At 40.5% G+C, this 27,708-nt stretch overlaps 1 protein-coding gene across 5 annotated transcripts in view; it reads left to right on the top strand.

Moving 5' to 3' along the window:
• The window catches only part of ALG9 (ALG9 alpha-1,2-mannosyltransferase), a 126,539-nt gene extending 99,075 nt beyond the window's left edge, over positions 1-27,464 (top strand). Inside the window, exons 15-16 of one of the 5 annotated variants that reach the window (XR_010322522.1) lie at positions 20,417-22,213; positions 23,252-25,597. Coding sequence is in view for 4 of the 5 variants with exons in the window: in XM_023554782.2 (XP_023410550.1) it covers positions 20,417-20,554 (138 nt within the window). In the remaining variant the exon portion in view is untranslated. Of the gene's footprint in view, positions 1-20,416 lie in introns of all 5 variants that reach the window. The other 4 variants (XM_023554781.2, XM_023554782.2, XM_010595454.3 and 1 more) reach the window with 4 other exon arrangements.
• The last annotated feature ends 244 nt before the right edge of the window (positions 27,465-27,708 follow it).

Genomic DNA, 27,708 nt, shown 5'->3' with positions numbered 1-27,708 from the left:
CTATTTTGTCAGAAATTAATGTTGCCACTCCTGCTGTTTTTTGATTGTTGTTTGCTTGAGGTTTTTCTTTCCATCCTTTGAGTTTTAGTTTGGTTGTGTCTCTGAGTCTAAGGTGTGTCTCTTGTAGGCAACATATAGACGGATCGTGTTTTTTTATCCATTCTGCCACTCTCTGTCTCTTTATTGGTGCATTTAGTCCATTGACATTCAGCATAATTAGGGAGAGGTGTGAATTTAGTGCTGTCATTTTGATGTCTGTTTTTGACAGTTTCTTTTTCCCATTTAATTTTTTGTGCTGAGTAGTTTATCTTTATATATTGTCTTTTCCTCTTGTACATTGTTGTTGATTTTGTTCCTCATAAGTCTCTATTTTTTTCTTGTATTTTATTTTGATATGTAGGATAGTTTCTCTCCTTTGTGGTTACTGTGATATTTACCCCTATTTTTCTAAATTTAAACCTAACTTTTATTTCTTCATATCGCCTTGTCTTCCTCTCCTTATGAAAGATCTGTGACTACATTTCTTAGTCCCTCTTTATTGTTCTAGTGTTGTTTTCCTTTACATAATAAAGTCTCTGCTTCCCTCTTTTGAGCGTTTTTTTATCTTGATTTATTTTTCTGATTTCTCTGAGTTGACATCTGATTGCTCTGTCCAGTGTCCTAGTCTTGGGTTGATACTTGATATTTTTTTGATTTTCTAACCAAAGAACTCCCTTTAGTATTTCTTGTAGTTTTGGTTTGGATTTTATGAATTCCCTAAACTTCTGTTTATCTGGAAATTTCCTAATTTCACCTTCATATTTGAGAGACAATTTTGCTGGATATATGATTCCTGGGTGGCATTTTTTTCCTTCAATATTTTATATAAGTTATTCCATTGCCTTCTTGCCTGCATGGTTTCTGCACAGTAGTTGGAGCTTATTCTTATTGACTCTCCTTTGCAGGTGACTTTTCGTTTATACCTAGCTGCTCTTAAAATTCTCTCTTTATGTTTGGTTTTGCCAAGTTTGATTATAATATGTCTTGGTGACTTTCTTTTAAAATCTACCTTATATGGAGTTCGATGAGCATCTTGGATAGATATCTTCTCATCTTTCATGGTATCAGGGAAGTTTTTAGCTAACAAATCTTCAACAATTCTCTCTGTATTTTCTGTTTTCCCTCCCTGTTCACTTGTAGGTTATTTCTCTTGATAGAGTCCCACATAATTCTTAAGTTTTCTTCATTTTTTTAAATTCTTTTATCACATTTTTCTTCGAATATATTGGTCCAAGTGCTTTATCTTCAAGTTCACCAATTCTGCCGTCCACTTGTTCAGTCCTGCTCCTCTGACTTTCTGTCGAGTTGCCTAATTCGGTAATTTTATTGTTAATCTTCTGAATTTCTGATTGCTATCATCTCTCTATAGATTCTTGCAGGTTATAAATTTTTCATTATGTTCTTGATTAACCTTTTTAATTTCTTCGACTGCTTTATCTGTGGAGACCCTCGTGGCATAGTGGTTAAGTGCTACGGCTGCTAACCAAAAGGTCAGCAGTTCAAATCCACCAGGTGCCCCTTGGAAACTCTGTGGCGCAGTTCTACTCTGTCCTTTAGGGTCACTATGAGTCAGAATTGACTCGATGGCAACAGGTACGGTACAGTACGGTACTTTATCTGTGAGTTCCTTGGTTCTGCATATTGTCTAATCTCCTTCCTAATTTCTTTCCTGATGTCTTGAAGAGTTCTGTATATTAATCTTTTGATTTCTACATTCAGTAATTCTGGAAAGGCACCTTCATCCACAAGGTTCTTTGAGTCTTTGTTTTGAGAGCTTGTTGAGGCAATCATGGTCTGTTTCTTCATGTGACTTGATATTGACTCTTGTCTCCAAGGCATCTATAAGTTATTGTATTAGTTTATTTTATGGTAGGTTACTGTATCGTAGCTTCTTGCTTTGTCTTGTTTTGTTATGCCCAAATTGTTTGATAGAGCTAACTTGATTATTTTTGCCTTTGGAGCTCTGACATCCTGCCCCCACATGGCTAGAGGTGTTATCAGGTCTCTCAGTCTAGGAACCCATTCATTTTTCTTGTATGAATGCAGCTCAGGTGTCCAGATAGCTGATCATCAAGTGTGTGGTACAGACTCTGTCCTTCAGTCTTAGAGGGGCATGGGTGATGGGTGTAGGTACTGGTATCTGGTTGCAGCAGGGGGTCACACTCTGAACAAGGCAGGGCTCTGAGATTAGTCCCCCAGGTGTCTCTGAGGAAAGTGCATCGCTGTTGCCTAGAGCGTACAGGTGGGTGGGCTCTGCAGATGGACCATGGGCACCCACTGTTTTTGGTTGTAAGGACTGGGAGGTACCAATTATCCTTGGATCTCTGTTTCGAGTGGCTGGGTGATCGAAACGGAGCCATAAGTTCTTAGGCCCCGATGTGGGTAGGTGAGGACCCTATTTAAAAGGCAAAGTGGTGTCAAATATCAAACACCCATCTCTTCACTGCACAGGCAAAATGGTTGCAGTCTACCAACAAGGGCCTATTCTCCTGAAATAGGCCCACACAAGTCCATGCAGAGGGGAAAGGTATTCAAAGTCCACGGACCATTTATGCCTGGCCAGGAGCCGCTTCTGTCCTGAGCTTCCCAGGGTGGTTGAGCTGGCACATTGTCTTTTCTCCCAATTGTGAATTTATCCTTACTTCAAGGCCTGGAGGATGGCTCCGGGTGCTCAACACAGCCTATCTCAGGGAAATCAACAGCCTCTGAAGCTGGCTTGGGCATGGGGGGCACGGTAAAATATACGCAAGTATTTAGCTTTTGCCAAGAACGCTGCTCTTATGTGGTTCCAGAGGTGTGAGTAGGCTATGTGGCTGGCTGCTTCTCCCTGAGGAAACTGCAGCTAAACGCTATCACCACCCCGCTGCCGCTGCTCCCAGGAATGGTGTCTGAGGGTTCCCGCTGATTCAGGTCCGGTAACTCCTCTCCGCTTCTGAACCATCTCTCCATGCCTCTGCCACTGAGTCCATTTTCTGACTTTGCCTTTGATGTTCACAGCTCCTAGCTTGTCATAAATGTAATAATTTCACTTATATTTTTGGGCCTTTGTTGTAAGAGGGATTGCAGGAAGCATCTGGCTATTCTGCTATCTTGGCCCCACCTCCTTCCTGGCTTGTTATTTGATGTAGTACTTTGAGGTAGGTCTCTAGAGTAACTTCATTTCTCAGTTGAGAAAACTGTGGCAGTATGAAACCTGGACCTGATAGATTTCTAGCTCTGAGGGAACAGCAGATTCCAAACAAACTTCATATTAAGAAAGGGAGATTTAATGGTAGACAAATGCTACCAGTAGTAAATTGGTCACAGAATAAACTGTTTTTAACAAATGGGGTGAGAAAGTATTTCAAAGGTGACTTTTTTTCCTTTGGGTTTGTATCTTCCCATTTTCTCGTCTGGTAGGTATCGTAGTGCTGTGATAACAGAAATACTGTGTATGCGTGGCTTTAACAAACGGAAATTTATTTTCTCACAATCTAGGAGGCTAGAAGTCCAGATTCAAGTGTTGGCTCTAGGGAAAGGCTATCTCTGTCCACTCTGGGAATAGTCCTTGTCCCTGCTTTTCCACAGTTCTTCTCAGGGTTCCTTGAAGATCTCTGTGTGGCATCTATCTTTTACCCATTCATGGTTGCTTGCCTAAATGCCTGATTTGCTGTTTTATATCTCAGAAGTGATTCCTTAAGTCACACCTCACACTTTATGACTGCATTAACAAAACAAAGAAAGAAAACCCTATTCCCAAATGGGATTACATTCACAGGTATAAACCCATTGCTGTCGAGTGGATTCTGACTCACAGCGACCCTGGGACAGAGTAGAACTGTCCCATAGGGTTTCCAAGGAGCAGCTGGTATATTTGAACTGCTGACCTTTTGGTTAGCTGGGACTTTGTTAACCACTGCACCAGAGGGTTAGGATTTGCAACACATATTTTGGGGGGACACAATTCAATCCATAACAGTAACATACTAGAACAGTTGCTAGTACTTACCAACAGAGCCTTTGGGCCAAGATGAAGATATCTGACCTTTGAACACTTCTCACTGGAGAATTTGGAATCTTTTGATTGAAGAGCAAAAGGTGTTGGTCACCTTCCTGTCTGCTTTGTCGTAAGCACTGAGTGATTGGAGATGATCATCCAGTAATGTGGTTGAGTGTTGTTCCTCCAGGCCCCATGTGTTCAGTACTCTCCTCACCCAGAGGGAGTCAGTGACACAATTGGGAGACCCTGAAATGTGAGTGCCTTTCCCAGAGATGTAACCTGCTGTTCCCACTGAACATCTTGCTTCCCCAGTAAGCTGGAGTTTAAGAGTAGAAATAAAGTGTAACTGCCTTAATGTGATAAACATTTATTGGGCACCTTCTACATCTTCTACATCTAAGACTTTATGCTTCATGCAGACATGACCCCTGCCCTTGAGGGCTTTGTAGTATACCTGTGGAGATAGGCATGTGATCAGATGGTTGTCATACATGACAGAATATGATTAGTGTTGTAACAGAAGTTCAGAGAACGTGCTATTAGAGCATGACGAGGGAGAAATTGATTCTAAAAGGAGATGACATTTGAAAATTGCATTGGTGTGGGGGAGATGCATTGGAAGAAGAAAAGTTTGGAGGTATAGAAACAAGATAGGAGGCTACTCTGATTGACTAGGTGAGAGGTAATGAGGTAGTTAAGTCAGGAGACACATTGCTTTCAGAGCAAGGCCTGGCCAAGTTTCAGATCCAGGAAGCCCAGGACTTTCCCCAAGAGCCTGTTGCAAGCTTTTTCCCCCCTTTGCTGTATTGGAAGTGCAGTAGTAGTCATTGCTATGGATTGTTTCCTCTAGCTGTGCTGATCCCTGACCAGACGCTTTTGCAAGTTTGAGCAGAGCTTGCTATAGATGCCAAACCATAAGCTTATTTCATTATACATCCTGTTTCTCCTATTGGTTGGTCCCTGTTGCTTCTTCATTTCCTATCTTCCCAATGTGTACACCCCTAGTGTAGGTGGAGGAAAGGGGAAGGATATGGGGGAATGCTTTCTGAGGTTTTTCATTTCTCATAGATTATACTCAGGGTGTTATTTTCATAACTATATGCTGAGAAAGGAAGAAATCAGTTGGGTTAAGAACTGAAGAGGTACAATTCACTTGGATGTCTGCAAAGTACAGTGAAAGGAACATGGAGTCCAAAGTCCTGTGAATCTAATACTAGCCACTTTCCAGTTCCTCTCTGAGTCCCAAATTTCCACATCAGTAAAACAGAAATACTAATACTTCATCTGCTTTATGGGGTTGTTGTGAGAATTAAATGAGAGGGGAATATGAAAGTGCTTATATAAATGTCAGGCCTTTCAATTAATTAGCAGGCTGCCTAGGGTTCTAAATTTATGCTGATTTATTTTACGTTTCTCTTCCTCAGCATTTCCTAGTATACATTGATTTAACTTGCTAGAACAGCAGGATACTGCAGCTCAGTTTGCCACAGCAGTTTTTATCTGTCAGCACTGTAACATCTCCTGTTGATGACTTGGAGCCAATTAAGATAGACTCTACTGTTAGAGGTGGTGCATGAAGTACTCTTGGGTGTGTGACCCTGGGATGCCTTAGAGCCTCTTCACCAGGGTCTTAGTGATTTATATAACAAGGAGAAATAATGGGACCATCCAGCTGTAATGGTCACTCATATTTTAGATTGGGTGGGGTTGTAGGCTTAACTATTCTGTAGCTCTTTCTGAGGAAAGGAGAAGGTTTTAATAAGACTGTGACATGCAACCATATTATCTGTTTAAAAATGTAAGCAGATTAGTTTCTCAAATGTTTAAGTCCCTTTACAGTTTACTTTGAGGTCATTTTTTCTTTCTTCCATCCATCTTTCATCCATCCGATCAGCAGGTATTTATTGAACATTGCCAGGCACTGTGATAAACATTAGGTATACAGTGGTGAACAGTACACACACAGTCTCTGTACTCTTGGGCAAAGGTCCTGTTACACCAGAATAGGGGGTCAATATATAATGACCAACTGTATTAAGTACTTTAAAGGAAAAGGACAGGATGCAATGAGCGAAGGAGTCAGCAGCAGGGAGGTACCGAGAGTCTCCTTGCTATGTCATTAAGCCAGCTGGTTAGGCAGGTTTGGACGTCACAAAGTGTTTGTTGAATATCTATCATGTGCTTGTCACAGAGCTAGATTCTGTACAAAAGAAGTAATCAGGCATAGACATTGCTCTTAAATAGCTTGTAACTTTTGTAGGAAGACCTACACATAAGTGTAAGTGTAAGAGCATAGAAGATGCTAAATTGTGTGCTAGAATCTCAAAAGCAAGGTCCATAAAGGTGGTCCCAGTCAACCCAGACCATGAAGGAGGTGGTACTTGAACGGACACTTAAAGGAAAAGCAAAATTTATATTGGTGGTAAAGAGGGAAGAAATCACTTAATTCAAACAGAAGAAATTGTGAGCTCAAGTTCAAATGCAAAGATAAAAGAAGCTTTTTGGATGAGGGAGCTGAGGGTAATGGGCCTATAGTAAAGAAAAGTTTAGTTTACCTTTTTGACTGATTTCAGTTTGCTTTTAGGTAAACTTACCATATACCATCCAAAATCGGGTTCATTTGAAAGTGCAAGTGTCCTTGTCCTGTCAAATAGAGGTATGTGGTCATCCTGCTATAACGTGACCAATATAAAGGGGCTTGTCTCAAAAAGTAGGGTGGCACAAGGAAGCATGTAGATGTGGTTCCTTTGCCCCATAATCCGTGTTTACTGTGTGGATTTGACCATAGTTCATTCCGTTTAATCTGTTCATATTCCTTTTGTTTGCAATGACTGTAGTCTAGATTGGCCATTAGGTATTATAAAGGGAAGCAGTCAAGAGGGCTTGAAGACAAGCTTCAGGGAGAAGATTTAAAGAGCCAAGAATGTTGTTAGCTTCATCTGGGAGAATGGCAGCCAGATGTCCATCTGCTTCTTTTCCTAATAGGCATCTTCTCTGCTTTATCAGAGGACTAGAGACCCTCTCCCCATTAGATTGAGAAAGGATCCAGATATATAATCTTAATAACCATTTTCTAGTCTCTGCCTACACATAGCTGGTACCATAACTTCAAATTCCTCTTCCTATAAGTTGCTTGTGCCTGGCTAATTTTGTAAAGACTTATCAAACCCCCAGGATATGGGGCCTTAACTAGTTGACTATCACTTTTAAAACCAGACACATTTGTCATTCTATGACTGTCTCATATTACATGCTTTCTAAAATAAGAGAAGTTTTTTCTTCTTTCTTTGAAGCGTGATATAATTGCTACTTGTATAAAATAGCTTGACAAGTGGGCGGATGTAATGCCTACTCTGAGATTCCCCAGAGAGGAGTGAAGGGAGAGTGTTGCAATAAATAACCAGCTCAATGGTGGGTTCCTTTCTAAGTGTGGTGAGAATGTTTGGCTGTGGGAGGGAAATGCCTCTCCAGGGTGTTGGAGTCGGCCTCCTGAGCACCAGAGCCTGTCTGTAGCTTCCGAGACACGTCGGGAGGCCGCTGCACCACACAGCCGTTTTCTGCCCGCTGTTTCCTCCTTCGTTATACGTCCTTTCTGCCTTGCTTGCTCGGCTTTCACCTTTGGTTTTTAGTTGGCGAGATTTTATTCTTTCCTGTTTTAGTGCAGATTAGCCTCATCTAAACTGAATTTTCCACCGCCTGTCTGTCAGTTTCTTGTAATACGGTAGCTTGCGTGTTGCTGGGATGCTGGAGGCTATGCCACCAGTATTTCAGATACCAACAGGATGGATCACCGTGGTGGACAGGTTTCAGCGAAGCTTCCATACCAAGACAGACTAAGAAGAAAGGCCTGGGAGTCTGCTTCTGAAAATTAGTCAGTGAAAACCTTACGGATCACAACAGAATATCGTCAGGTTGGAAGGCAGTCAAAATATTAAACACAGTCGCCTTAACAATGAACTTAAACATATCAAAGATGATAGAGGTAGTGCAGGACCGGGCAGTGTTTCGTTCTGTTATATGAAAGGTCTTCCTATCTGTGAGCAAGGTATGTTTTTCCACTTAGGTAGGTCTCCTTTGGTTTCTCGCAGAAATGTTTTGTAGTTTTCTTTGTATGAGTCTTTTACATCTCTGGTAAGATTCATTCCTAAGTATTTTATCTTCTTGGGGGCTACTGTAAATGGTATTGATTTGGCGATTTCCTCTTCGATGTTCTTTTTGTTGGTGTAGAGGAATCCAACTGATTTTTGTATGTTTATCTTCTATCCTGATACTCTGCTGAACTCTTCTATTAGTTTCCGTAGTTTTCTGGAGGATTCCTTAGGGCTTTCTGTGTATAAGATCATGTCATCTGCAAATAGAGATATTTCACTTCTTCCTTGCCAATCTGTGTGCCCTTTATTTCTTTATCTTGCCTAATTGCTCTGGCTAGGACCTCCAGCACAATGTTGAATGAGTAGTGATAAAGGGCATCCTTGTCTGCTTCCTGGTATCAAGGGGAATGCTTTCAGGCTCTCTCCATTTAGGGTGATGTTGGCTATTGGCTTTGTATAAATGCCCTTTATTATGTTGAGGAATTTTCCTTCTATTCCTATTTTGCTGAGAGTTTTTATCATGAATGGATGCTGAACTTTGTCAAATGCCTTTTCTGAATCAATTGATAAAACCATGCGAGTCTTGTCTTTTGTTTTATTTATGTGATAGATTACATTAATTGTTTTTCTGATGTTGAACCATCCCCGCATAACCTGGTATGAATCCCACTTGGTCATGGTGAATTATTTTTCTGATATGTTGTTGAATTCTATTGGCTAGAATTTTGTTGAGGATTTTTGCATCTGTGTTCATGAGGATGTAGGTCTGTAATTTTCTTTTTTTGTGGTGTCTTTACCTGTTTTTGATATCAGGGATATGCCGGCTTCATAGAATGAGTTAGGGAGTATTCCATCCTTTTCTATGCTCTGAAACACCTTTAGTAGTAGTGGTGTTAACTCTTCTCTGAAAGTTTGGTAAAACTGCAGTGAAGCTGTCTGGGCCAGGGCTTTTTTTTGTTGGAAGTTTTTCGATTACCTTTTCAATCTCTTTTTTTGTTATGGGTCTATTTCGTTGTTCTACTTCTGATTGTGTTAGTTTAGGTAGGTAGTGTGTTTCTAGGAATTATCCATTTCATCTAGGTTTTCAAATTTGTTAGAGTACAATTTTCATAGTAATCTGATGATTCTTTTCATTTGGGTTGTTTGTAATGTTGCCCATCCCATTTCTTATCCGGGTTATTTCACTTGCAAGTTTTTAAGAATCCAGGCAGTACACATTGAACTAGGACGTAGAACAGACACACTAAGCATGTTATTAGGCCAACTGCCTGGATAATCCATGAAACCATGACCCTAAACCTGTAAACCAAGAAACCAAGCCCCACGAGGTTTTTGGATATACTTAAGCAGCCTCAGCAACTACTATTTTTTTTTTTGGTAGATGGTTGTAAATATATGTCTTAGTTATCTAGTGCTGCTCTAACAGAAATACCACAAGTGGATGGCTTTAACAGAAAGAAATCTATTCTGTCACGGTCTAGTAGTCTAGAAGTCCATATTCAGGACATCAGCTCTAGGGGAAGGCTTTTTCTCCCTGTTGGCTCTGGGGGCAAGTCCCTTGTCATCAGTCTTCCTCTGGTCTGGGAGTTTCTCAGCACAGGAACCTCGGGTCTAAAAGGATGTGCTCTGCTCCCAGGGCTGCTTTCTTGGTTGTATGAGGTCCCCTACTCTCTGCTGGCTTCCCTTTCATTTTATCTCTTGTAAGATAAAAGGTGCCCCAGGACACACCCCAGGGAAACTCCCTTTACATTGGATCAGGAATGTGACCTGACTAAGGGTATTTATCTGTCAGCTGTGGAAGTTTTCTTATGGACTCTTTGGGATTTTGTATATATAGGATAACATCATCCACAAATAATTTTACTTCTTTTCCAGTCTAAGTATCTTTTATTTCTTTTTCTTAGTCTTATTGCTCTGGCTAGGACTTCTAATACAATATTGAATAGAAGTGGTGAGAGCAGGCACCCTTGTCTTGTTCCCCGTTTCAAGGGGAGAGCTCACAGTCTTTCTGTATTACGTGTAATGTTGGCTGTTGGCTTTTTACGTATATCCTGAATCATGTTGAGGCATTTCCCTTCTATTCCAATCTTCTTTAGGGTTTTCATGAAGAAAGGATGTTGAATTTTATCAAATACTTTTTCTACATCCATAGAGATGATCATGTGATTCTTTTCATTTGTTCTACTGATGTCGTGTATTATGTTGATTGATTTTCTAATGTTGAACCATCCCTGCATTGGAATAAACCCCACTTGGTCATGATGTATGACTCTTTTAATATGCTGTTGGATTCTGTTCACTTGTATTTAGTTGAGGATATTTGCACCTATATTCATAGGAGATATCAGCCTGTAGTTTTCTTGTGGTGTCTTTGTCTGGTTTTGGTATTGGGGATATGTTTGTTTCATAGAACGAATTAGAGTGTATTCCTTCCTTCCCCATCTTTTGGAAGAGTTTAAACAGTATCGATGTCAATTCTTCATGGTAGAATTTCCTAGTGAAGCCACTTGGTCCAGGACTTTTTTGTTGTGAGGTTTTTGATCATTGATTCGATCTCTTCACTTGTGACAGGTCTGTTGAGACGTTCTGTTTCCTCGTGAGTCAGTTGGGTAGGTTGTGTGCTTGTGAGAATTTGTCCGTTTCATCTGTGTTATCCAGTTTGTTGCCCTATAGTTCATAATATTCTGTCATAATTATCTTTATTCCTATCAGGTCTGTTGTAATGTCCCCTCTTTCATTTCTTGTTTTGGTTATTTGCATCTTTTCTCTTTTTTCCTTTTCAGTCTAGCAAAAGTTTGTCAGTGTTATTGATCTTTTCAAAGAACCAACTTCTGGTTTTATTGGTTCTCTCTGTTGTTTTTCTGTTTTTTATTTTATTTATTTATGCTCTGATCCTAGTTACTTCCTTTCTTCTGGTAGCTTTAGGCTTAGTTTCCTTTTCTCTTTCCAGTTCCTGGAGTTTTCAAGTTAGGCTTTTTTTTTAATTTTTAATTTTTATTGAGCTTCAAGTGAACGTTTACAAATCAAGTCAGTCTGTCACATATAAGTTTATATACACCTTACTCCATACTCCCAGTTTCTCTCCCCCTAATGAGTCAGCCCTTCCAGTCTCTCCTTTTGTGACAATTTTGTCAGCTTCCAACCCTCTCTACCCTCCCATCCCCCCTCCAGACAGGAGATGCCAACAGTCTCAAGTGTCCATCTGATACAAGTAGCTCACTCTTCATCATCCATTGTCCAGTCCCTTCCATGTCTGATGAGTTGTCTTCGGGAATGGTTCCTGTCCTGTGCCAACAGAAGGTTTGGGGACCATGACTGCCGGGATTCCTCTAGTCTCAGTCAGACCATTGAGTATGGTCTTTTTGTGAGAATTTCGGGTCTGCATCCCACTGATCTCCTGCTCCCTCAGGGGTTCTCTGTTGTGCTCCCTGTCAGGGCAGTCATCGGTTGTGGCCGGGCACCAACTAGTTCTTCTGGTCTCAGGATGATGTAGGTCTCTGGTTCATGTGGCCCTTTCTGTCTCTTGGGCTCATAGTTATCGTGTGACCTTGGTGTTCTTCATTCTCCTTTGATCCAGCTGGGTTGAGACCAATTGATGCATCTTAGATGGCCACTTGTTAGCATTTAAGACCCCAGACGCCACATCTCAAAGTGGGATGCAGAATGTTTTCATAATAGAATTATTTTGCCAATTGACTTAGAAATCCCCTTAAACCATGGTCCCCAACCCCCCGCCCTTGCTCCGCTGACCTTTGAAGCATTCAGTTTATCCCGGAAACTTCTTTGCTTTTGGTCCAGTCCAGTTGAGCTGACCTTCCGTGTATTGAGTATTGTCCTTCCCTTCACCTAAAGTAGTTCTTATCTACTAACTAATCAGTAAAAAACCCTCTCCCACCCTCCCTCCCTGCCCCCCTCATAACCACAAAAGTATATGTTCTTCTCAGTTTATACTATTTCTCAAGATCTTATAATAGTGGCCTTATACAATCTTTGTCCTTTTGCCTCTAACTAATTTCGCTCAGCATAGTGCCTTCCAGGTTCCTCCATGTTATGAAATGTTTCACAGATTCATCACTGTTCTTTATCGATGCGTAGTATTCCATTCTGTGAATATACCACAATTTATTTAACCATTCATTCGTTGATGGACACCTTCGTTGCTTCCAGCTTGTTGCTATTGTAAACAGAGCTGCAATAAACATGGGTGTGCATATATCTGTTTGTGTGAAGGCTCTTATTTCTCTAGGGTATATTCCGAGGAATGGGATTTCTGGGTTGTATGGTAGTTCTATTTCTAACTGTTTAAGAAAACGCCAGATAGATTTCCAAAGTGGTTGTACCATTTTACATTCCCACAAGCAGTGTATAAGAGTTCCAATCTCTCTGCAGCCTCTCCAACATTTATTATTTTGTGTTTTTTGAATTAATGCCAGCCTTGTTGGAGTGAGATGGAATCTCATCGTAGTTTTAATTTGCATCTCTCTAATGGCTAATGATCGAGAGCATTTTCTCATGTATCTGTTAGCTGCCTGAATATCTTCTTCAGTGAAGTGCGTGTTCATATCCTTTGCCCACTTCTTGATTGGGTTGTTTGTCTTTTTGTGGTTGAGTTTTGACAGAATCATTCAGATTTTAGAGCTCAGGCGCTGGTCGGAGATGTCATAGCTGAAAATTCTTTCCCAGTCTGTAGGTGGTCTTTTTACTCTTTTGGTGAAGTCTTTAGATGAGCATAGGTGTTTGATTTTTAGGAGCTCCCAGTGATCTGGCTTCTCTTCGTCATTTTTCGTAATGTTTTGTATTCTGTTTATGCCTTGTATTAGGGCTCCTAACGTTGTCCCTATTTTTTCTTCCATGATCTTTATCGTTTTAGTCTTTATGTTTAGGTCTTTGATCCACTTGGATGGTGCATGGTGTGAGGTATGGGTCCTGTTTCATTTTTTTGCAAATGGATATCCAGTTATGCCAGCACCATTTGTTAAAAAGACTATCTTTTCCCCAATTAACGGACACTGGTCCTTTGTCAAATATCAGCTGCTCATATGTGGATGGATTTATATCTGGATTCTCAATTCTGTTCCATTGGTCTATGTGCCTGTTGTTGTACCAGTACCAGGCTGTTTTGACTACTGTGGCTGTATAATAGGTTCTGAAATCAGGTAGAATGAGGCCTCCCACTTTCTTCTTCTTTTTCAGTAATGCTTTACTTATCCGAGGCTTCTTTCCCTTCCATATGAAGTTGGTGATTTGTTTCTTCATCACATTAAAAAGTGACATTGGAATTTGGATCAGAATTGCATTTTATGTATAATGGCTTTTGGTAGAATAGACATTTTTACTATGTTAAGTCTTCCTATCCATGAGCAAGGTATGTTTTTCCACTTAAGTAGGTCCTTTTTAGTTTCTTGCAGTAGTATCAAGTTAGGCTTTTAATTTGAGATCTTTTTTATGTTTTCTCGTAGACATTTATTGCTATAAATTTCCCTCTGAGTACTGCTTTCACTGCACCTCACAAGTTTTGGTATGTTGTGCTTTCATTTTCATTGGACTTTATGAAATTTGTGATTTCTTCCTTGACCCATTGGTAGTTTAATAGTGTGTTGTTTACTTTCCATATGTTTGTGTATCTTACAGGTTTTTTTCTGTTACTGATTCTAGCTTTACTCTGTTTTAGTCAGAGAAAATACTTTGTATGACTTTTTGCATAATCTTTTTAAATTTATCAAAACTTACTCTGTGACCTAAAGTGTGGTCTGTCCTGGAGAATGATCCATGTGCCCTGGAGAAGAATGCATATTGTGCTGTTTTGGAGTGGAGTGTTCTATATATCTGTTAAGTCTAGTTGGTTTATAGTGTCATTCAAATCCCCTGTTTCTTTGTTCATCATCTTTCTAGATGTTCTGTCCAATATTGAAAGTGGTGTGTTGAAGTCTCCACCTATTATTGTAGTAAATCTGTTTCTCTGTTCAATTCTATCAGTGTTTGCTTTCTTTATTTAGGTGCCCTGATACTAGGTGCATATGTGCTTATTATTGTTAAATCTTGTTTATTAATTGACCTTTTTATCACTATATAGTGTTCATCCTTATCTCTTCTAACAGATTTGGTCTTAAAGTCTACTTTGTCTGACATTAAGACTGCCACGCCAGCTCTCTTTTGGTTATTATTTGCCTGGAATATTTTTTTCCGTCCTTTCACTTTGAACCCACTTGTGTCATTGGGTTTAAGGTGTGTCTCTTATAAACAGCACATAGTTGGATCATGTTTTTTTAATCCATTCTGCCACTCTCTGTATTTTGATTGGAGTATTTAGTCCATTTACAGTCGCTGTAATTACTGATAAGTGACTTACTTTTACCATTTTTTGACTTGTCTTTTTGTGTATTAAGCTTTCTTGGAAACCCTGGTGGCATAGTGGTTAAGTGCTACAGCTGCTAACCAAGAGGTCGGCAGTTCAAATCCACCAGGTGCTCTTTGGAAACTCTGTGAGGCAGTTCTGCTCTGTCCTATGGGGTCACTATGTGTTGGAACTGACTCGATGGCAGTGGGTTTTTTTTGGTTCTAAGCTTTCTTCGTCTTTATCCTTTACTACTGCTTGCTTTTGTGCTTTGTTGATTTATTGTAGTGAGCCTTTTTGGTTCCCTTCTCCTTTCATTTTTGTGTGTTTTTATGTATTTGCTTGGTGGTCACCATGAATACATTTAACAGCTTGTATTTATAACATTCTAGGGTAAGTTGGTACTAAACTTCAGTAACATACAAGAAATTCTATGTATCATTTCTCCCCCCTCTTTGTTGTTGTTATCACTAATTACATCTTTATATTTCTTGTGCCCTGTAACATAATTTTATCCTTGCTTTTTATATATTTGTTATTAAAAAACACGAAGGACACAACATTTGGAATTATCAGCCATGACTACCTTATACTAGCCTTCATGCTTGTGCATTTGCTTCCCTTTACTAGCAATCTTTCTTTTTATATATTTTTTTATGACTTACTTTCTAGCGTCTTTTCCCTTCCACTTGCAGAACTCTCATTAGTATTTTTGTAGGGCCAGTCTGGTGGACATGAACTCTCTCAGCTTCTGTTTGTCTGAGAATGTTTTAATTTCACCCTTGTTCTTCAAGGATAGTTTTGCTAGGTATAGCATTCTTGGTTGACAGTTTTTCCTTTCAGCACTTTAAATATATCATTCCATTGCCTTCTGGCTTCCAATTTTTCTGAGGAGAAATCCGCACTTAAATCTTATTGTGGATCCTTTGTATGTGACTGTTTGCTTCTCTCTCACTGCTTTCAGGATTCTCTCTTTATCTTCACTTTTTGAGAGCCTAACCAATATGTCTTGGTGTCAGTCTCTGGGTTTTGCCTGCTTGGGGCTTTTTGAGATTCGTGGATATGTAGATTCATGTCCTTTGTTAGATTGGGGAAATTTTCTGTCATTATTTCTTTAAATATTCTTTCCATCCCTTTCTCTCTCTCATTTCCTTCTGGAATTCCCGTGATGCTTATATTAGGTCTCTTCTTGTTGTCCTGTAATTCCATTAAACTGTGCTCAGCCTTTTTGAGTGTTCTTTCTTGTTGCACTTCAACATCTGTAATTTTGACTATCTTACCCTCTAATTTGCTGATTCTCTCTCCTGCTTTATAAGGTCTATTGGTAATACCTTCTATTGTGTTTCTTATTTTGGTTATTGTCCCTTTCAGTTGCAATATCTCTTTTTTTAGATCCTCATTTTGTTCTTGCATTGTTTTCTTTATTTCTTTTAGCTCTTCATCTATGTTTTCTCTTAATTTTTTAATTATGTTTAATGTCGTTGTAGTATATTTTTCCTTTTTTTGATGATGCCTAGGTGTGCTTTTCATCAAACGGGCCATTATTTCTCTGTTCTCTGTGTGTCTTTTGATTTTTTGTTTGGGCATTAGAATTTTCAAGGATGTTAACTTTCTCAATTTTCCCCAGTATTTGGTGTTTTTGCCCACAATACTTTCTGCAAAAAACTCTTAAGCGGGCAGAGTCTTTGGCCTTTGCTTACTGCTTTCTGTCCCTCTCTGCGACATTTCTTTCTCCATTCCTGATGTAATTTGGGTTCAGAAGTTCCAGTTCTTGGTTTTCAACTTTCAGTGTCTCCGAGACTCACCAGAGAACACACTGGTCAGTCTGCCTACAGCAGACGCCACCACTCAGGCAAGTTATTGTGTACTAATCAGTCTGTCCACTGGGGATGCGGTCCTCCCTCTCTCTCTCTCTTTCTCTTTGGTTATTTCTCTCTTTTCCTGTTTCTTTACCCACATTTTTAGTTGGAAAATCTACACCCAGCGAGCCCCCTTCAGGGTTGGCTGTTGCCCTACAGTTTTGCTCAAGGCTTCCTTCCCTGTCCTGTGGGGGCTACTTTTATCTGAGCTGGCATTCAGTGGAAGCACAGACAAGCTTTCCTCTGTTTCAGGAGGAGGAGGGGCTGACATACTCCGGGAGGATCTCTGAGAGATCTGTCTTGTTAGTTTCAGAGCCCCAGTGGCCTTGTGGTGATTGGGGAAGCAGTCTCCACTTAATGACCCACTTCCTGACTCCACTGTGGGAAACTTCCTGTAGGATTTCATATTAGTGGACCAGCAGTTAAACCCATTGGGGCAGAGGTTTTCACACTCTGAATAGACCCCCAGGGAGATCTGCCTTGTTGCTGTCAGAGCCCCCCGACCCGCACCCTGTAGCATGTTGGCTGTGGGTATACCCTCCACTCAAGATGTCTGCTTCCCAGTACACAGCAGCCTCAGTCAGCAGTCCTCAGCACTCACTGGAAAGGGAAATAGACAGACCCAAACTGATTCCCAGGGATGTCTGTCCTGTTGGTTTCAGAGGCCTGAGCTATGGGGCACACCAGGAGGCAGGTAGAGTGCTGACTATGGGAGCAGACTCCATTGCGGAGGGCATTCTTTAGCAGTTTACAAAAGCCTGGCAATTACCAGGTGGGGAGGGAGTGTCATGCTCTGATCAGATGCCCATGGAGGTCTGCCTTGTTGCTGTCAGAATCCCCCTAGTAGATTGTTGGCTGGGAGTGCAGCTTCCACTCAGGACTCCTGCTTCCAAGCACACGGTAGCCTCAGTCGTAGTCCTAATTGACCCCCAGTCAGATTTGTCCTATTGGTTTCAGAGGCCAGAGCTATGGGATGCGCAGGGAGGCAGGTAGGGTGCTGACTATGGGAGCAGACTCCACTGCAGGAGCCTTCTGTAGCAATTCACAGCTGGCTTGCTGGTAAGTGTCTGGGTGGGGGAGGGATTGTCATGCTCCAAACAGACCCCCAGGGAGGTCTGCCTTGTTGCTATCAGGCACCCCTCCCTCCCCACAATAGTATGTTGGCTGTGAGTTTAGCCTCCACTAAAGATACCTGCTTCCTAGTACGCAGCAGCCTCAGCCAGCGGTCCTCAGTACCCAACTGAAAGAGAGCAGACAGACCTGTCCTGACTCCCCTGGAGATCTGTTGGTATCAGAGGCTTGAGCTATGGGGTGTGCAGGGAGGCAGGTAGAGTGTTGACTGTGAGAGGAGACTCCACTGCACGGGCCGTCTGTAGCAACTCGCAGTAGGCTTATAGCTGGCAGTGTTCAGGTGAGGAGATGCTGACACACTCCAAACGTACCCCCAGGGAAGTCTGCCTTGTTGATTTTAGAGCAGAAGCTTGGGATTCTGTCTCTTTGTACAGGTAGGGGCTGTGGTGGTTAGGAAAGTAGGCTCCTTTTCTGGAGGTACTTCCCCAGTTTACAGCAAGGACATTGGGGGAAACAATTTTTCTACCATATGCAACTTGTTGATTCTTGCTGTCTGTAGTTCCCCACTGCTTTCTTCTGCTCCCCAGTTCAGAGTCCCTCAAAGCCAAGCACCGTTTCCTTGTTGTATTTCTTGTATTTGTGAGGGAGGGTCAGAATGATGGTCTGTTTATGCCACCATCTTCCCAGAATCCTTGTATGATTTTTGGTAAGCATTAGTTTTGTTCTTATTTGCGTTTCAGTCCAATCTTTGTTTCCATGTATATGGATGTGTGCACACACGTCTTTCCAATGCTGTATTGTTCTTTTTCTTCACAAAGGCAAATAACCAATTTGACTTACCTTTTTTCAACAATAGTACAATATAACAGAAATTCAAAAGACCTCAGTCATGCTTAATATATTAAAGCTATTGATGGTAACAAAGAAACTCATCTAGAACAGCAGCTACAAATGAGTTAGAAATGAGTTCAGTGAACTCAAACCAATTTGTTCTTTTAGTTTAAAAAAAGAAAAAACACAGAATCTTCCCTTCCCAGCTCAGAGGTGAGACTGGATCTAATATATACTGGCTGCTCCGTCTCTTAATCTTCTAGAAGAAATTGGTGACTTCGTATGTTAAAGATAGATAATGCTATTAAACATCAAACGTCACAAGCAGAATCTACAGGAGAAAAGGGGGTTCATCTAGTAAGGATTTTCCCAGTGCCAAGCTCTTGTATAGATTCTTTTCAGCTTCCTCTTGTATTTAGTCCCCACCTTTTATGTAGTTCTGTGTTTAGTCTTGATGAGTAATTGCTTCCTTGACTCCTGAATATATTATTTAGAATTTAGTGGTGAATTTCTTATGATGGCAGTATCAGGATATTTCTTTCTGTTTATTTTTGGAATAAAAATTAAGGCTAGCTTTTTTTTTTCTTGGGGCTGGAGCGGGTCTCTGGATATACCTCAGACAGACCCAAGTTTGTCCTTAGGAAGATGGTTATTCCAAACCACAGATTCAACTGGACTTTGAATTCCTCATTGAGGGTAGGGGCCGTCTTGTTCATTATTGTATCCCTGACACTTAACCCAGTGCTCTATGTGGTGCTTACTCACTGGTGGGTGAACTAAATTGAATTAAACTCAGATCTCATTTTCATGTCTCTTGTAAGCCTCTCTTCCTTATCAAAGCCCTTGAGCTGTTAGCTATTGAGGTGAAGTGCATCACCATCGAGCAGAGAGCACTGCCAGCGTCCCAAATGGGAAGAATCTCTGAGAGGTGTGTGTGCCAAACATGATATCATCGTGTGCAAGCATTGCAGTCGTTTGCCAAGCAAGCCCAGGGGTAGGCTGCCATTACAAATGTCACATTGACGTGACATTTACAAGTTTAGAATCTGGAAAAGGACTAGCAATGGAACACCCCCTGGCTACCTCATTTAGGGTGGCAGTACCTGGGCCACCTTTTAATTTTTAGACTCGGAAACCACAGTTGTAAACAGTACTTCATATAGAATTTGAAACTATCCCTGCCTCTTTTTCTAGGAAATGATGAGTCTTGGTACCTGGTTCCCGGGGTGCATCAACAGTGCAGACTCCTGAGTCGGGTCTGATTTTGAATCCGGGCTTTATCACTTACTAACTACATGACCATGAGCAGGTTCCTTCATCTGTGTTAGCCTCAGTTCCCCATCTATAAAATGGGAATAATAATATCGTTTTCCTCACAGGATTATTGGAAAGATTAAATGATACATTTGAAAGTGTTAAATTCCAGTCCCTGTCTAATAGTAAGTGTTCGATAAAGTTAGCCATTTTTCACATCCTCAGAAGCTTGTGAGAAATTCAGGTTTTCATTTGTTCTTGTATTTCAGAATTACCATATTTTTACACAAATAATGTACACATTATATGTGTTTTCCAACTGTGCAACCTCCTCGTGCATTATTTTCCTAGGCATGCTACGAGCGTTGTATGTGTGGGCACATTATTTATGTGGGCACGTTATTTCTGGAAAAAACATGGTAGCTGGAAATACTGCTGTTTGCCATGGGCATGTCACAGCACGTGCTTGTAGACTTTCTTCACTTAGGCATTACTGTATCACCATTGTGTACTGTGCATAGGAAGTCCAGGACATAGTTTTCTTCACCCTACTAGGAAAATTTAGAGCTGGAGTCAGGGTCATGTGAGCATTTGGCATCTCTACAGCTTCTTAGATGCGGAAACCATTTGAGTGTTAGGAATTTATTTCAGTAATAGCAGTCCTTTGATTGACCTCTAACTTCTGTGGCATATTCTAATGCAAAGTGAAGACCTGGTGCTATTTTGAAGTAGGTACTGTGGCTTATTAGGGAGACTCTTTTTAGAATCGGTAACTAGGTACTTGGTTTTGATGAAGTCTTTTATCATGATCTGTTAGCTAATAACAGGCTTTTTGGCACTACTTACATAAAATATAATCTTTACCATAGCACTTAGTTTATTTTCTTTAATCACTTTCAGTGCTGTTAGTAAATTCTCTCAAATGATAAAATCTTTTTTTTTTTTTCTCGTTTTTCAGATCTTCAAAGTTGCTGCGGGCGTTCTATGTCCCCTTCCTATCAGATCAATATACAGTGTATGCGAACTATACCATCCTCAAGCCCCGGAAAGCAAAGCAAGTCAGGAAGAAAAGTGGAAGTTAGCGACACACCTGTAGCCCCAAAGGACAACCATCATGTTAATTACTGATTCTACTGACATAATGCCTTTCGAGTCATCACTTGTAGCATTTGTAATAAAGGTCTTCTGATAGGAATACTGGAGTCTGAGTGCTTTGAGCTAGTCAAAGGCAGTCACATTCACCTCTTACCTGTGTCTCTGTTCTGCATGTAAACTTTTTGCAAATAGAGAAAGGTCCTGAAGCACAGGTAGATACATTGCTCCACATCTTATTGCTTTTCTTCTGTTCAAGTATTTACTAGACCGGAAAAGAACAGAATCAACTTACAAGAAGAATTAAAAATCCCTGGAATGGAAGGCTGTGTTAAGCTGCTCTCTACGCTCTGGCCTGCCATCAGGAAACTAGCAAGTTTCTCTTGGGCCATCTGGGCTTTTCCACCAAACCTGTTTGGCAGCTCCTCACAGACCTTGTTCCAATCCTAGTGCTGAAAATGAGTACAGCCTAGTTGCCAACTCACGTGTCCATTTCACCTCCTGCAACACAGCTTTCTGTAAAGCACTTCACAGGACCAGGACCTGGTCCTGGAGATACCTCAGGAAAAAGGCAACCATTTGAGGAACCGTGACCTAATTTTATTATACACAGTGCTTCTAACTTCCATTTTATTTCCTTTACAAAAATTGTAATCTCATGGTGGGGGGGTTATTTTATTTAAGTTTTAGCATACTATTTCTTGAATTTAAGACTCGTGTATAAAGATATCTAACTGACCAGGCTATAACTCTATAGGGCATAAAAACCAAAAAAAAAAAAAAACCCAGTGGCGTCGAGGCGATTCCGACTCATAGCGATCCAATAGGACCGAGTAGAACTGCCCCATAGAGTTTCCAAGGAGCACCTGGCGGATTCGAACTGGTTAGCAGCCGTAGCACTTTAACCACTATGCCACCAGGGTTTCCTCTATAGGGCATATTTAGAGAAAATTCTATGAATTGGTAGATTTAGATGACATCACATTTTAAAAAATTTGTTCTGAGGCTATCTGTGAGGAAATTGAGAATTTGTGAATTTTAGTGAAAGTGTATGTTTATAGGACCGATTTTTGAGTTTTGTCTACTGCAGAGCACATCCTACATGGGGCACTTCTAGTCAAGTAGACAATAAGGACCCAATTATATGGTAATAAGTGTATACTATGACTTTACATACAGCATTTTACAGTTTACAAAGAACTTTCACATCCATTATCTCACTTGATCCTCACAATCATGTTGTGAGGTAGACAAGGCAGGTAGTTTTACCCCCATTTTACAGGTGAGGAAACTGAGACTGGTAGGGGGATACAATGACTTGCCCAAGGTCACAGAGCCAGTGAGTAATAGAACTGGGCTAGAACCCACATTGCCTGACTTCTCATTTAATGCTCTTTCATACTTCTACATTTAACTGTGAAAACATTACTTGAAAGAATGAGGAGGTTAACAGAGACCAAATTGATATTGTCACTTTCTATTTTAAGGAAGAATTTTACCTGGGCTTCTTTGGAATTTTTTGGACCCTCAAATCTGGCTGTGAATTAAGACTACTATAGCAGTGCTCATGCTGCAGGCTGGCCTGTGACAGGAACAGAGTGCATGGCAGGGAGTCATGCTCCTTTGCAGCCCCACAGGATCCAATTTCAGTACTATTCCTGTAGTAAGTAAATCCGGGGTCACATCATCGGTACCTTATTTCCCTAAGGATGATTGTTTCTTACATCTACAAATAGAATGAATCTAGTTTTTAGAGTTTCCATCCTTCATTTTTCAGAGAAGGAATTTTCAGCAGAAATTGATCCCAAGAAAGGAGAAAGGAAGTGATAAGGGAAGGAATGGCTAGCTACCATATAACAAGTCTGCGTTTTGGGATCCTCTATAAAGGAATGTCTGGGACAGAGTTGAAGCACTGGGCAGGCAATAATCTATACAGTATAGAATAACTGGAGAGTGAAGATAGATTGGGTTCCCACTTGCGGCTTTAAAGATTTCTGGCATTTATTTCTAAATACTTGATTCCTTTTTTCCAAGGCAAATATTGGCACATGTGGTCTGACTTCAGGGAAGGGAATTTTAAGTGATTCTTGCTCTATCTGCATATTACCCTTCACAGCCGCTGAAGCCCTTCACTTTTTGCAGCAGTAGAGAGTCCAGTAATAGAGGTCCATGAGAAGTGGCTTGTACAATGCTGATCTATTTTATCATCTCACTTGTAAACAAAGTAAAAACCCTTCTGAGCAAAAACTTAATTGTAACCCAGCATGAAAAAGGTCGTGATTGATCCAGGGATTCCTTGAAAATACCAGTTTGTGTTCTGTTTTAAAACCCAATTCTGGTTTTCTCTGTTCATGTATATCTTTAGTAAGAGCGCAATAAATTACAGAGGTCCCTGGGTGGTGCAAATGGTTTGTGCCTAACTACTAACCTAAAGGTTGGCAGTTCAGACACACCAAGCAGTGCCATGGAAGAGGGGCCTGGGGATCTGCTTCCATATAGGCTACAGCCGAGAAAACTACAGAGCAGTTCTACTCTGTAGCACGTGGGGTTGCTGAGGGTCATAATTGACTCTACAGCAGCTGGTTTTGGTGCCAAGTGCTATAGATTGGGGGTACAAAAATGAATGATATTTGTTGTCAAAGGATTTTTCACATGATACTATACAAACACATTTAAAAATCTCCATCTCTTTGTAATACAGAGAGGTTAGCTTTGCCTGGGAAAAGAGTGGCGAAATACCTGGTCAGAGTACCATTTATCCAAAGAATCCGTGTTCAGCATGAGCTGACTGCTCCCTCGCTATATGGATAAGTATCTAAGGTACTTACTTTTCAAGATTGCCAGCTATCAAGGAGTGAAGGAGTACAAATTGTTTGTAATAGCCTTTGATTTGGGCCAAGTGAGGGAGTTGGTATACTTGACAAACCCAGGGCTCTCTGATCTCTAGACCTGAAGCAGCCTTATCTGAACTCCAAATCTTAGGACACTGATAACCATTACTGAACCGGACTGTGCGGTAGGCATCTGTGTGGACCTCTCACCTGGTAGGTGTCATCTGATAAGAAAGAAGACAGGTCATTTTAATCTCTTGGGATCATCACAGAAAATTGCAGCCCCTACTGAATTCCAGGGTGGAAACAGATTTTTCAACCAAGGTGGTTCTTGATCCCAACTGTTGATTTAGGTCATTTTTCCTAGTCTGGAGTTTTGGGAAAGAACCTTGAAAACCCTATGTGATTTTGCAGCGTTAGATCTGGGGGGACCGTTGGGGCAAAGCACAAGTGGCAGTTCTTTGTTGTGTTTTGCATTTCATGGGATTTATTGAAATAATAATTCACTGTAATTGTGCAGTGTCCTGGCCAGTGTCGGGCAGCTGTGCTTCTACTTTGGTTAATTTTATTTTCTCTGAAGAAAGAGGCACAATTTAATTTCGGCCTCAGGCATATTAAAGCTTATGCATTAGTTAATTCCTATGCTCCTACATTAAAAGCCTTGAGTAAATGAGTAAAATGGACAGATGCTCAGCTTTGATTCTTTTGCAACAGAAAGATCAGACTTTGGTTATGGCATCGTTGGATTTCATAGGCTCTCTGGTGTGTCAGTAAACCTAAATGAATGCTGCCTTTAGTTTTTCCAACGTAGTAAGACCCGGGGTAAGAACGTCAGGACTGCCATAAAGCCTATTGTATTAAAAATTTGAGTTAAATACAATGGTTCTTAATAAAGAACGCACAAATGAACGCAGGCACTACTTTGTGATGCTCAGGAAGTGTTTAATATACATAGAAAGGTAAACTATATACTGTATGCTAAGACAAACATTTGGCTAACTGATGCTAAATAAGAACTGTTTGTACCTGCTCTGACTTACCTACAAATTTGACTTACAGACAGACTTGGAAACAGATCGCGTTCATAAGCCGGGGCCGCCTGTATACGTAACCATGTACGTGATTCGTGCTGCAGATGGAATCAGGAAGCGGTACAGTGTTGAAGCCATTAATTTGTCTTTCTGATCCCTGTACTTTATTTCATGTGTTTACATTACATACTTCTTTTATTCACTGTGAAAGAAAAAATTAAATAAATCTAGGCAGTTTGACTTTCCTTTTCTTAAGGTGACCTTTTCTGCTTTGCTTCTAGCTTTTAAATCTTTGTTGGACATTGGAAGCTGAAGGAGCTCACTTTCCCTCATTTCCCTCCAGTGTATAGACCTACCTTCTACAAGCCAAGTAGTCCAAAATGTTTATCTTGAAAACGTTAGGGTTAGTTTTATTTTACTTGTAGAAAAACAAGCACAGTAGGAAGTATTTGATGTTGCCCCTAAAAGAGATAAAATTCCTGTGTTCATTTTATGTTTTTGGATTAAGAATCTCTGGGATGTGGAAATCTAATTTTCATAGAAATTCTGATTCAGTTTTATCTAACATTTGGGTAATTTCTCCCCTTGTCAGGAGCAGTAAAACTGGTTTTTGCAAATGAATTCCTAACATCATTCTTATACCTTACACTTTCTATCCAATAACTTCTACTTGCCATCTGGTTTTCTACCATTGCTTATCATTTTTCCTCTCATATAACCCAAAATGATTTTAAATTTTTAAAATATTTTCTCTGAAGTTGTTTTTGGAAAGGATGCTTTTATTAATATAATTCCGGGAGGGAGAAGTCTACACCTTAATGAGTTCCTTTCCCCTTGGCAAGCATGTCAGCCTTCTTCTGTTAACTCTTATTTTTAGGGCTAGCCCAGCTTTCCCTCTTCTGTGAAGCCTTTCTAGACTTCTCCTGAGTCCTGTAATTACTACTTTTTCGGAACCCTCTTGAGCACCGTCTCAGTTACTACTGAGACACAGTGCTATAACAGAAATACCAGAAGTGGATGACTTTAACAAAGAGAAGTTTATTTCTTCACAGTAAAGTAGGCTAAAAGTTCAAATTCAGGGCACCAGCTCCAAGGGAAGGCTTTCTCTCTCTGTGGGCCTTCTCATCAATCTTCCCCCAAAGAGCTTCTCTGCACAGGGACCCCAGCACTGCTTTCTTGGTGGTATGAGGTCCCCCACTCTCTGCTTGCTTCCCTCTACAGCTGTGAACCAAAAGCTCAGCAGTTCGAATCCGCCAGGTGCTCCTTGGAAACCCTATGGGGCAGTTCTACTCTGTCCTATAGGGTAGATGGCACTGGGTTTTTTGTTTTTTTAAGATAAAAGGTAGTGCAGGCCACACCCCAGGGAAACTCCCTTTGCCTTGGATCAGGGATGTGACCTTAGTAAGGGTGTTAGAATCCCACCCTAATCCTCTTTAACATAAAATTACAGTCACAAAATGGAGGACAACCACACAATACTGGGAATCATGAACTGGTCAAACTGATAACACACATTTTGGGGGGAACATAATTCAATCCATGACAAGTACCTATTGTCTTTACCAGAGGCATGAAACCTTAACGTTATAAACCTTGTAAGCCTGTCTCCCAAGAACATTGTTGGTATGTCCAGGAGCAAAGACCATGTCATGCTTCTGTGTATTTCTAGTGCTCAACACAGTACAGTTCTCTGAACATTTTGGTACTGTACACGTTCATTGACAATGATTAAGAAAGAAAAGTAAAAAGAAACCAGAAACTGATACATAGTTGTTACCTTCTATCTGGCATAGATATTTAGACCACAGAAAATACAGCAAGTCATAAAGCCTGTAAAACTCAAAGGACAATTTGGAAGATGTGAATGAGACTGAATATGTATATATTTTAAATTTTTTCTTGAAGTTTGCAGGCTTCCACATAAAAGCAGATTCCTCAGGGTAGCTTCTAAATAAAGATGGAGTGCCTATATTGAATATTTCTGTTATTACTTGATTTTGGAGGGTCAGGCATAGCTCAGGAGACCTTGTGAATGAGTTTAGGTCAGAAAGCTTCTCCTCCAGGTGTCAGAAGGTGCTCGGGTCTGACCAGCTAGGACTGTTAGGAAAAGGAAGTCCAGCTTCCAGGTGACTTTGTAGTGATAAATTCAAATTCAGTAATACTAAGAAGCAAGTGATTTTTTTAAAACTGAAAACTGTTTTGGTTGCCCTCAACAGTGGAATTCTGCATAGACCTGACATTTAAATTATAACTAAAGACTTTGATGAATCAGAGTAATGAAATGAGGGAAATTTGGATTAGGGATATGAGATTATGGAATTGTAGTGATAACGGCAGACTGGAAGTTTTCTGTTTAGTTTCTTAGAATAAATAGCTTGTGTTTAAATTAATGACTGGCTTAGATACCATTTTACTTGAGTATGAGCTTTTTCCTCGCCTAAAATTTTAGTGAATTTCCAGCTATCTTCATAAAATACTGCAAGGTGGCATGGTTTTTTTTTTTTTGGTTTGTTCTTGTTTCCAGTTTCTGGGCTTGTTTTTCTGTCATCTCATGCCTGTAGATGAAGGTATAAACCAGGTGACTTCTGAATGTTCCTAAAACCTAAATTTAAGACAAACTTCTCTAACAAGAGTTTTTTCCAGTCCTGCAACCATGTGTGCTTTACATGGGCTCCTTTTGACCGTCATTCATCTACAGCACCAGAATTTAGCAACTGGTGCCCTTGGCCTGTAATTTATCATTTTAACTCTTGGATAGCAAGTTGCCAAATGAAAAGGGTATACTTTTTGGTTGGTTGTTTTGTTAGCTGCTTCAGCAGCCTTGTGTTCCACGTTGAAGAAGATGTAACCTACAGAGCAGTGAATCTCAACTGTAGCTTCACATGAGAATCACCTGAGTAGCCTTTAAAAATTTGCCACTGTTGGTTGACCTCCAGAAATTCGGACTTAGTGATGCAGGGTAGACCCATGTATCAGTGTTTTTTTTTTTAATCTCTAGGTGGTTTTTTTAAGGTGCAGCTAGAGTTGAGCACTACTAGTATTAATAAAGAGTAAGAGCAAACTATTATACCTAAGGTCGAATGTTTGATGTCTTTCCTAATTATGACCCCTGGCTACCCAGGACTCCATCTAGGCCTCTTCCTCTCCCCAGATCCTTCTCTCTACTCACTTCTGCATATCAAACCTTACTTGCCCTAGCTCCTGGTTCCTCTGGGCCATGCTTTCCGGGGAAACAATTAACTAATATGGTACTGAAGTACACTAGTGGATGTTAATAATTTACTGTAGCTCTCTTC

Source organism: Loxodonta africana, chromosome 7 (assembly GCF_030014295.1).
Source record: "Loxodonta africana isolate mLoxAfr1 chromosome 7, mLoxAfr1.hap2, whole genome shotgun sequence".
Classification (NCBI taxonomy): Eukaryota; Metazoa; Chordata; class Mammalia; order Proboscidea; family Elephantidae; genus Loxodonta; species Loxodonta africana.
This window is presented reverse-complemented; position numbering and strand designations above follow the sequence as displayed.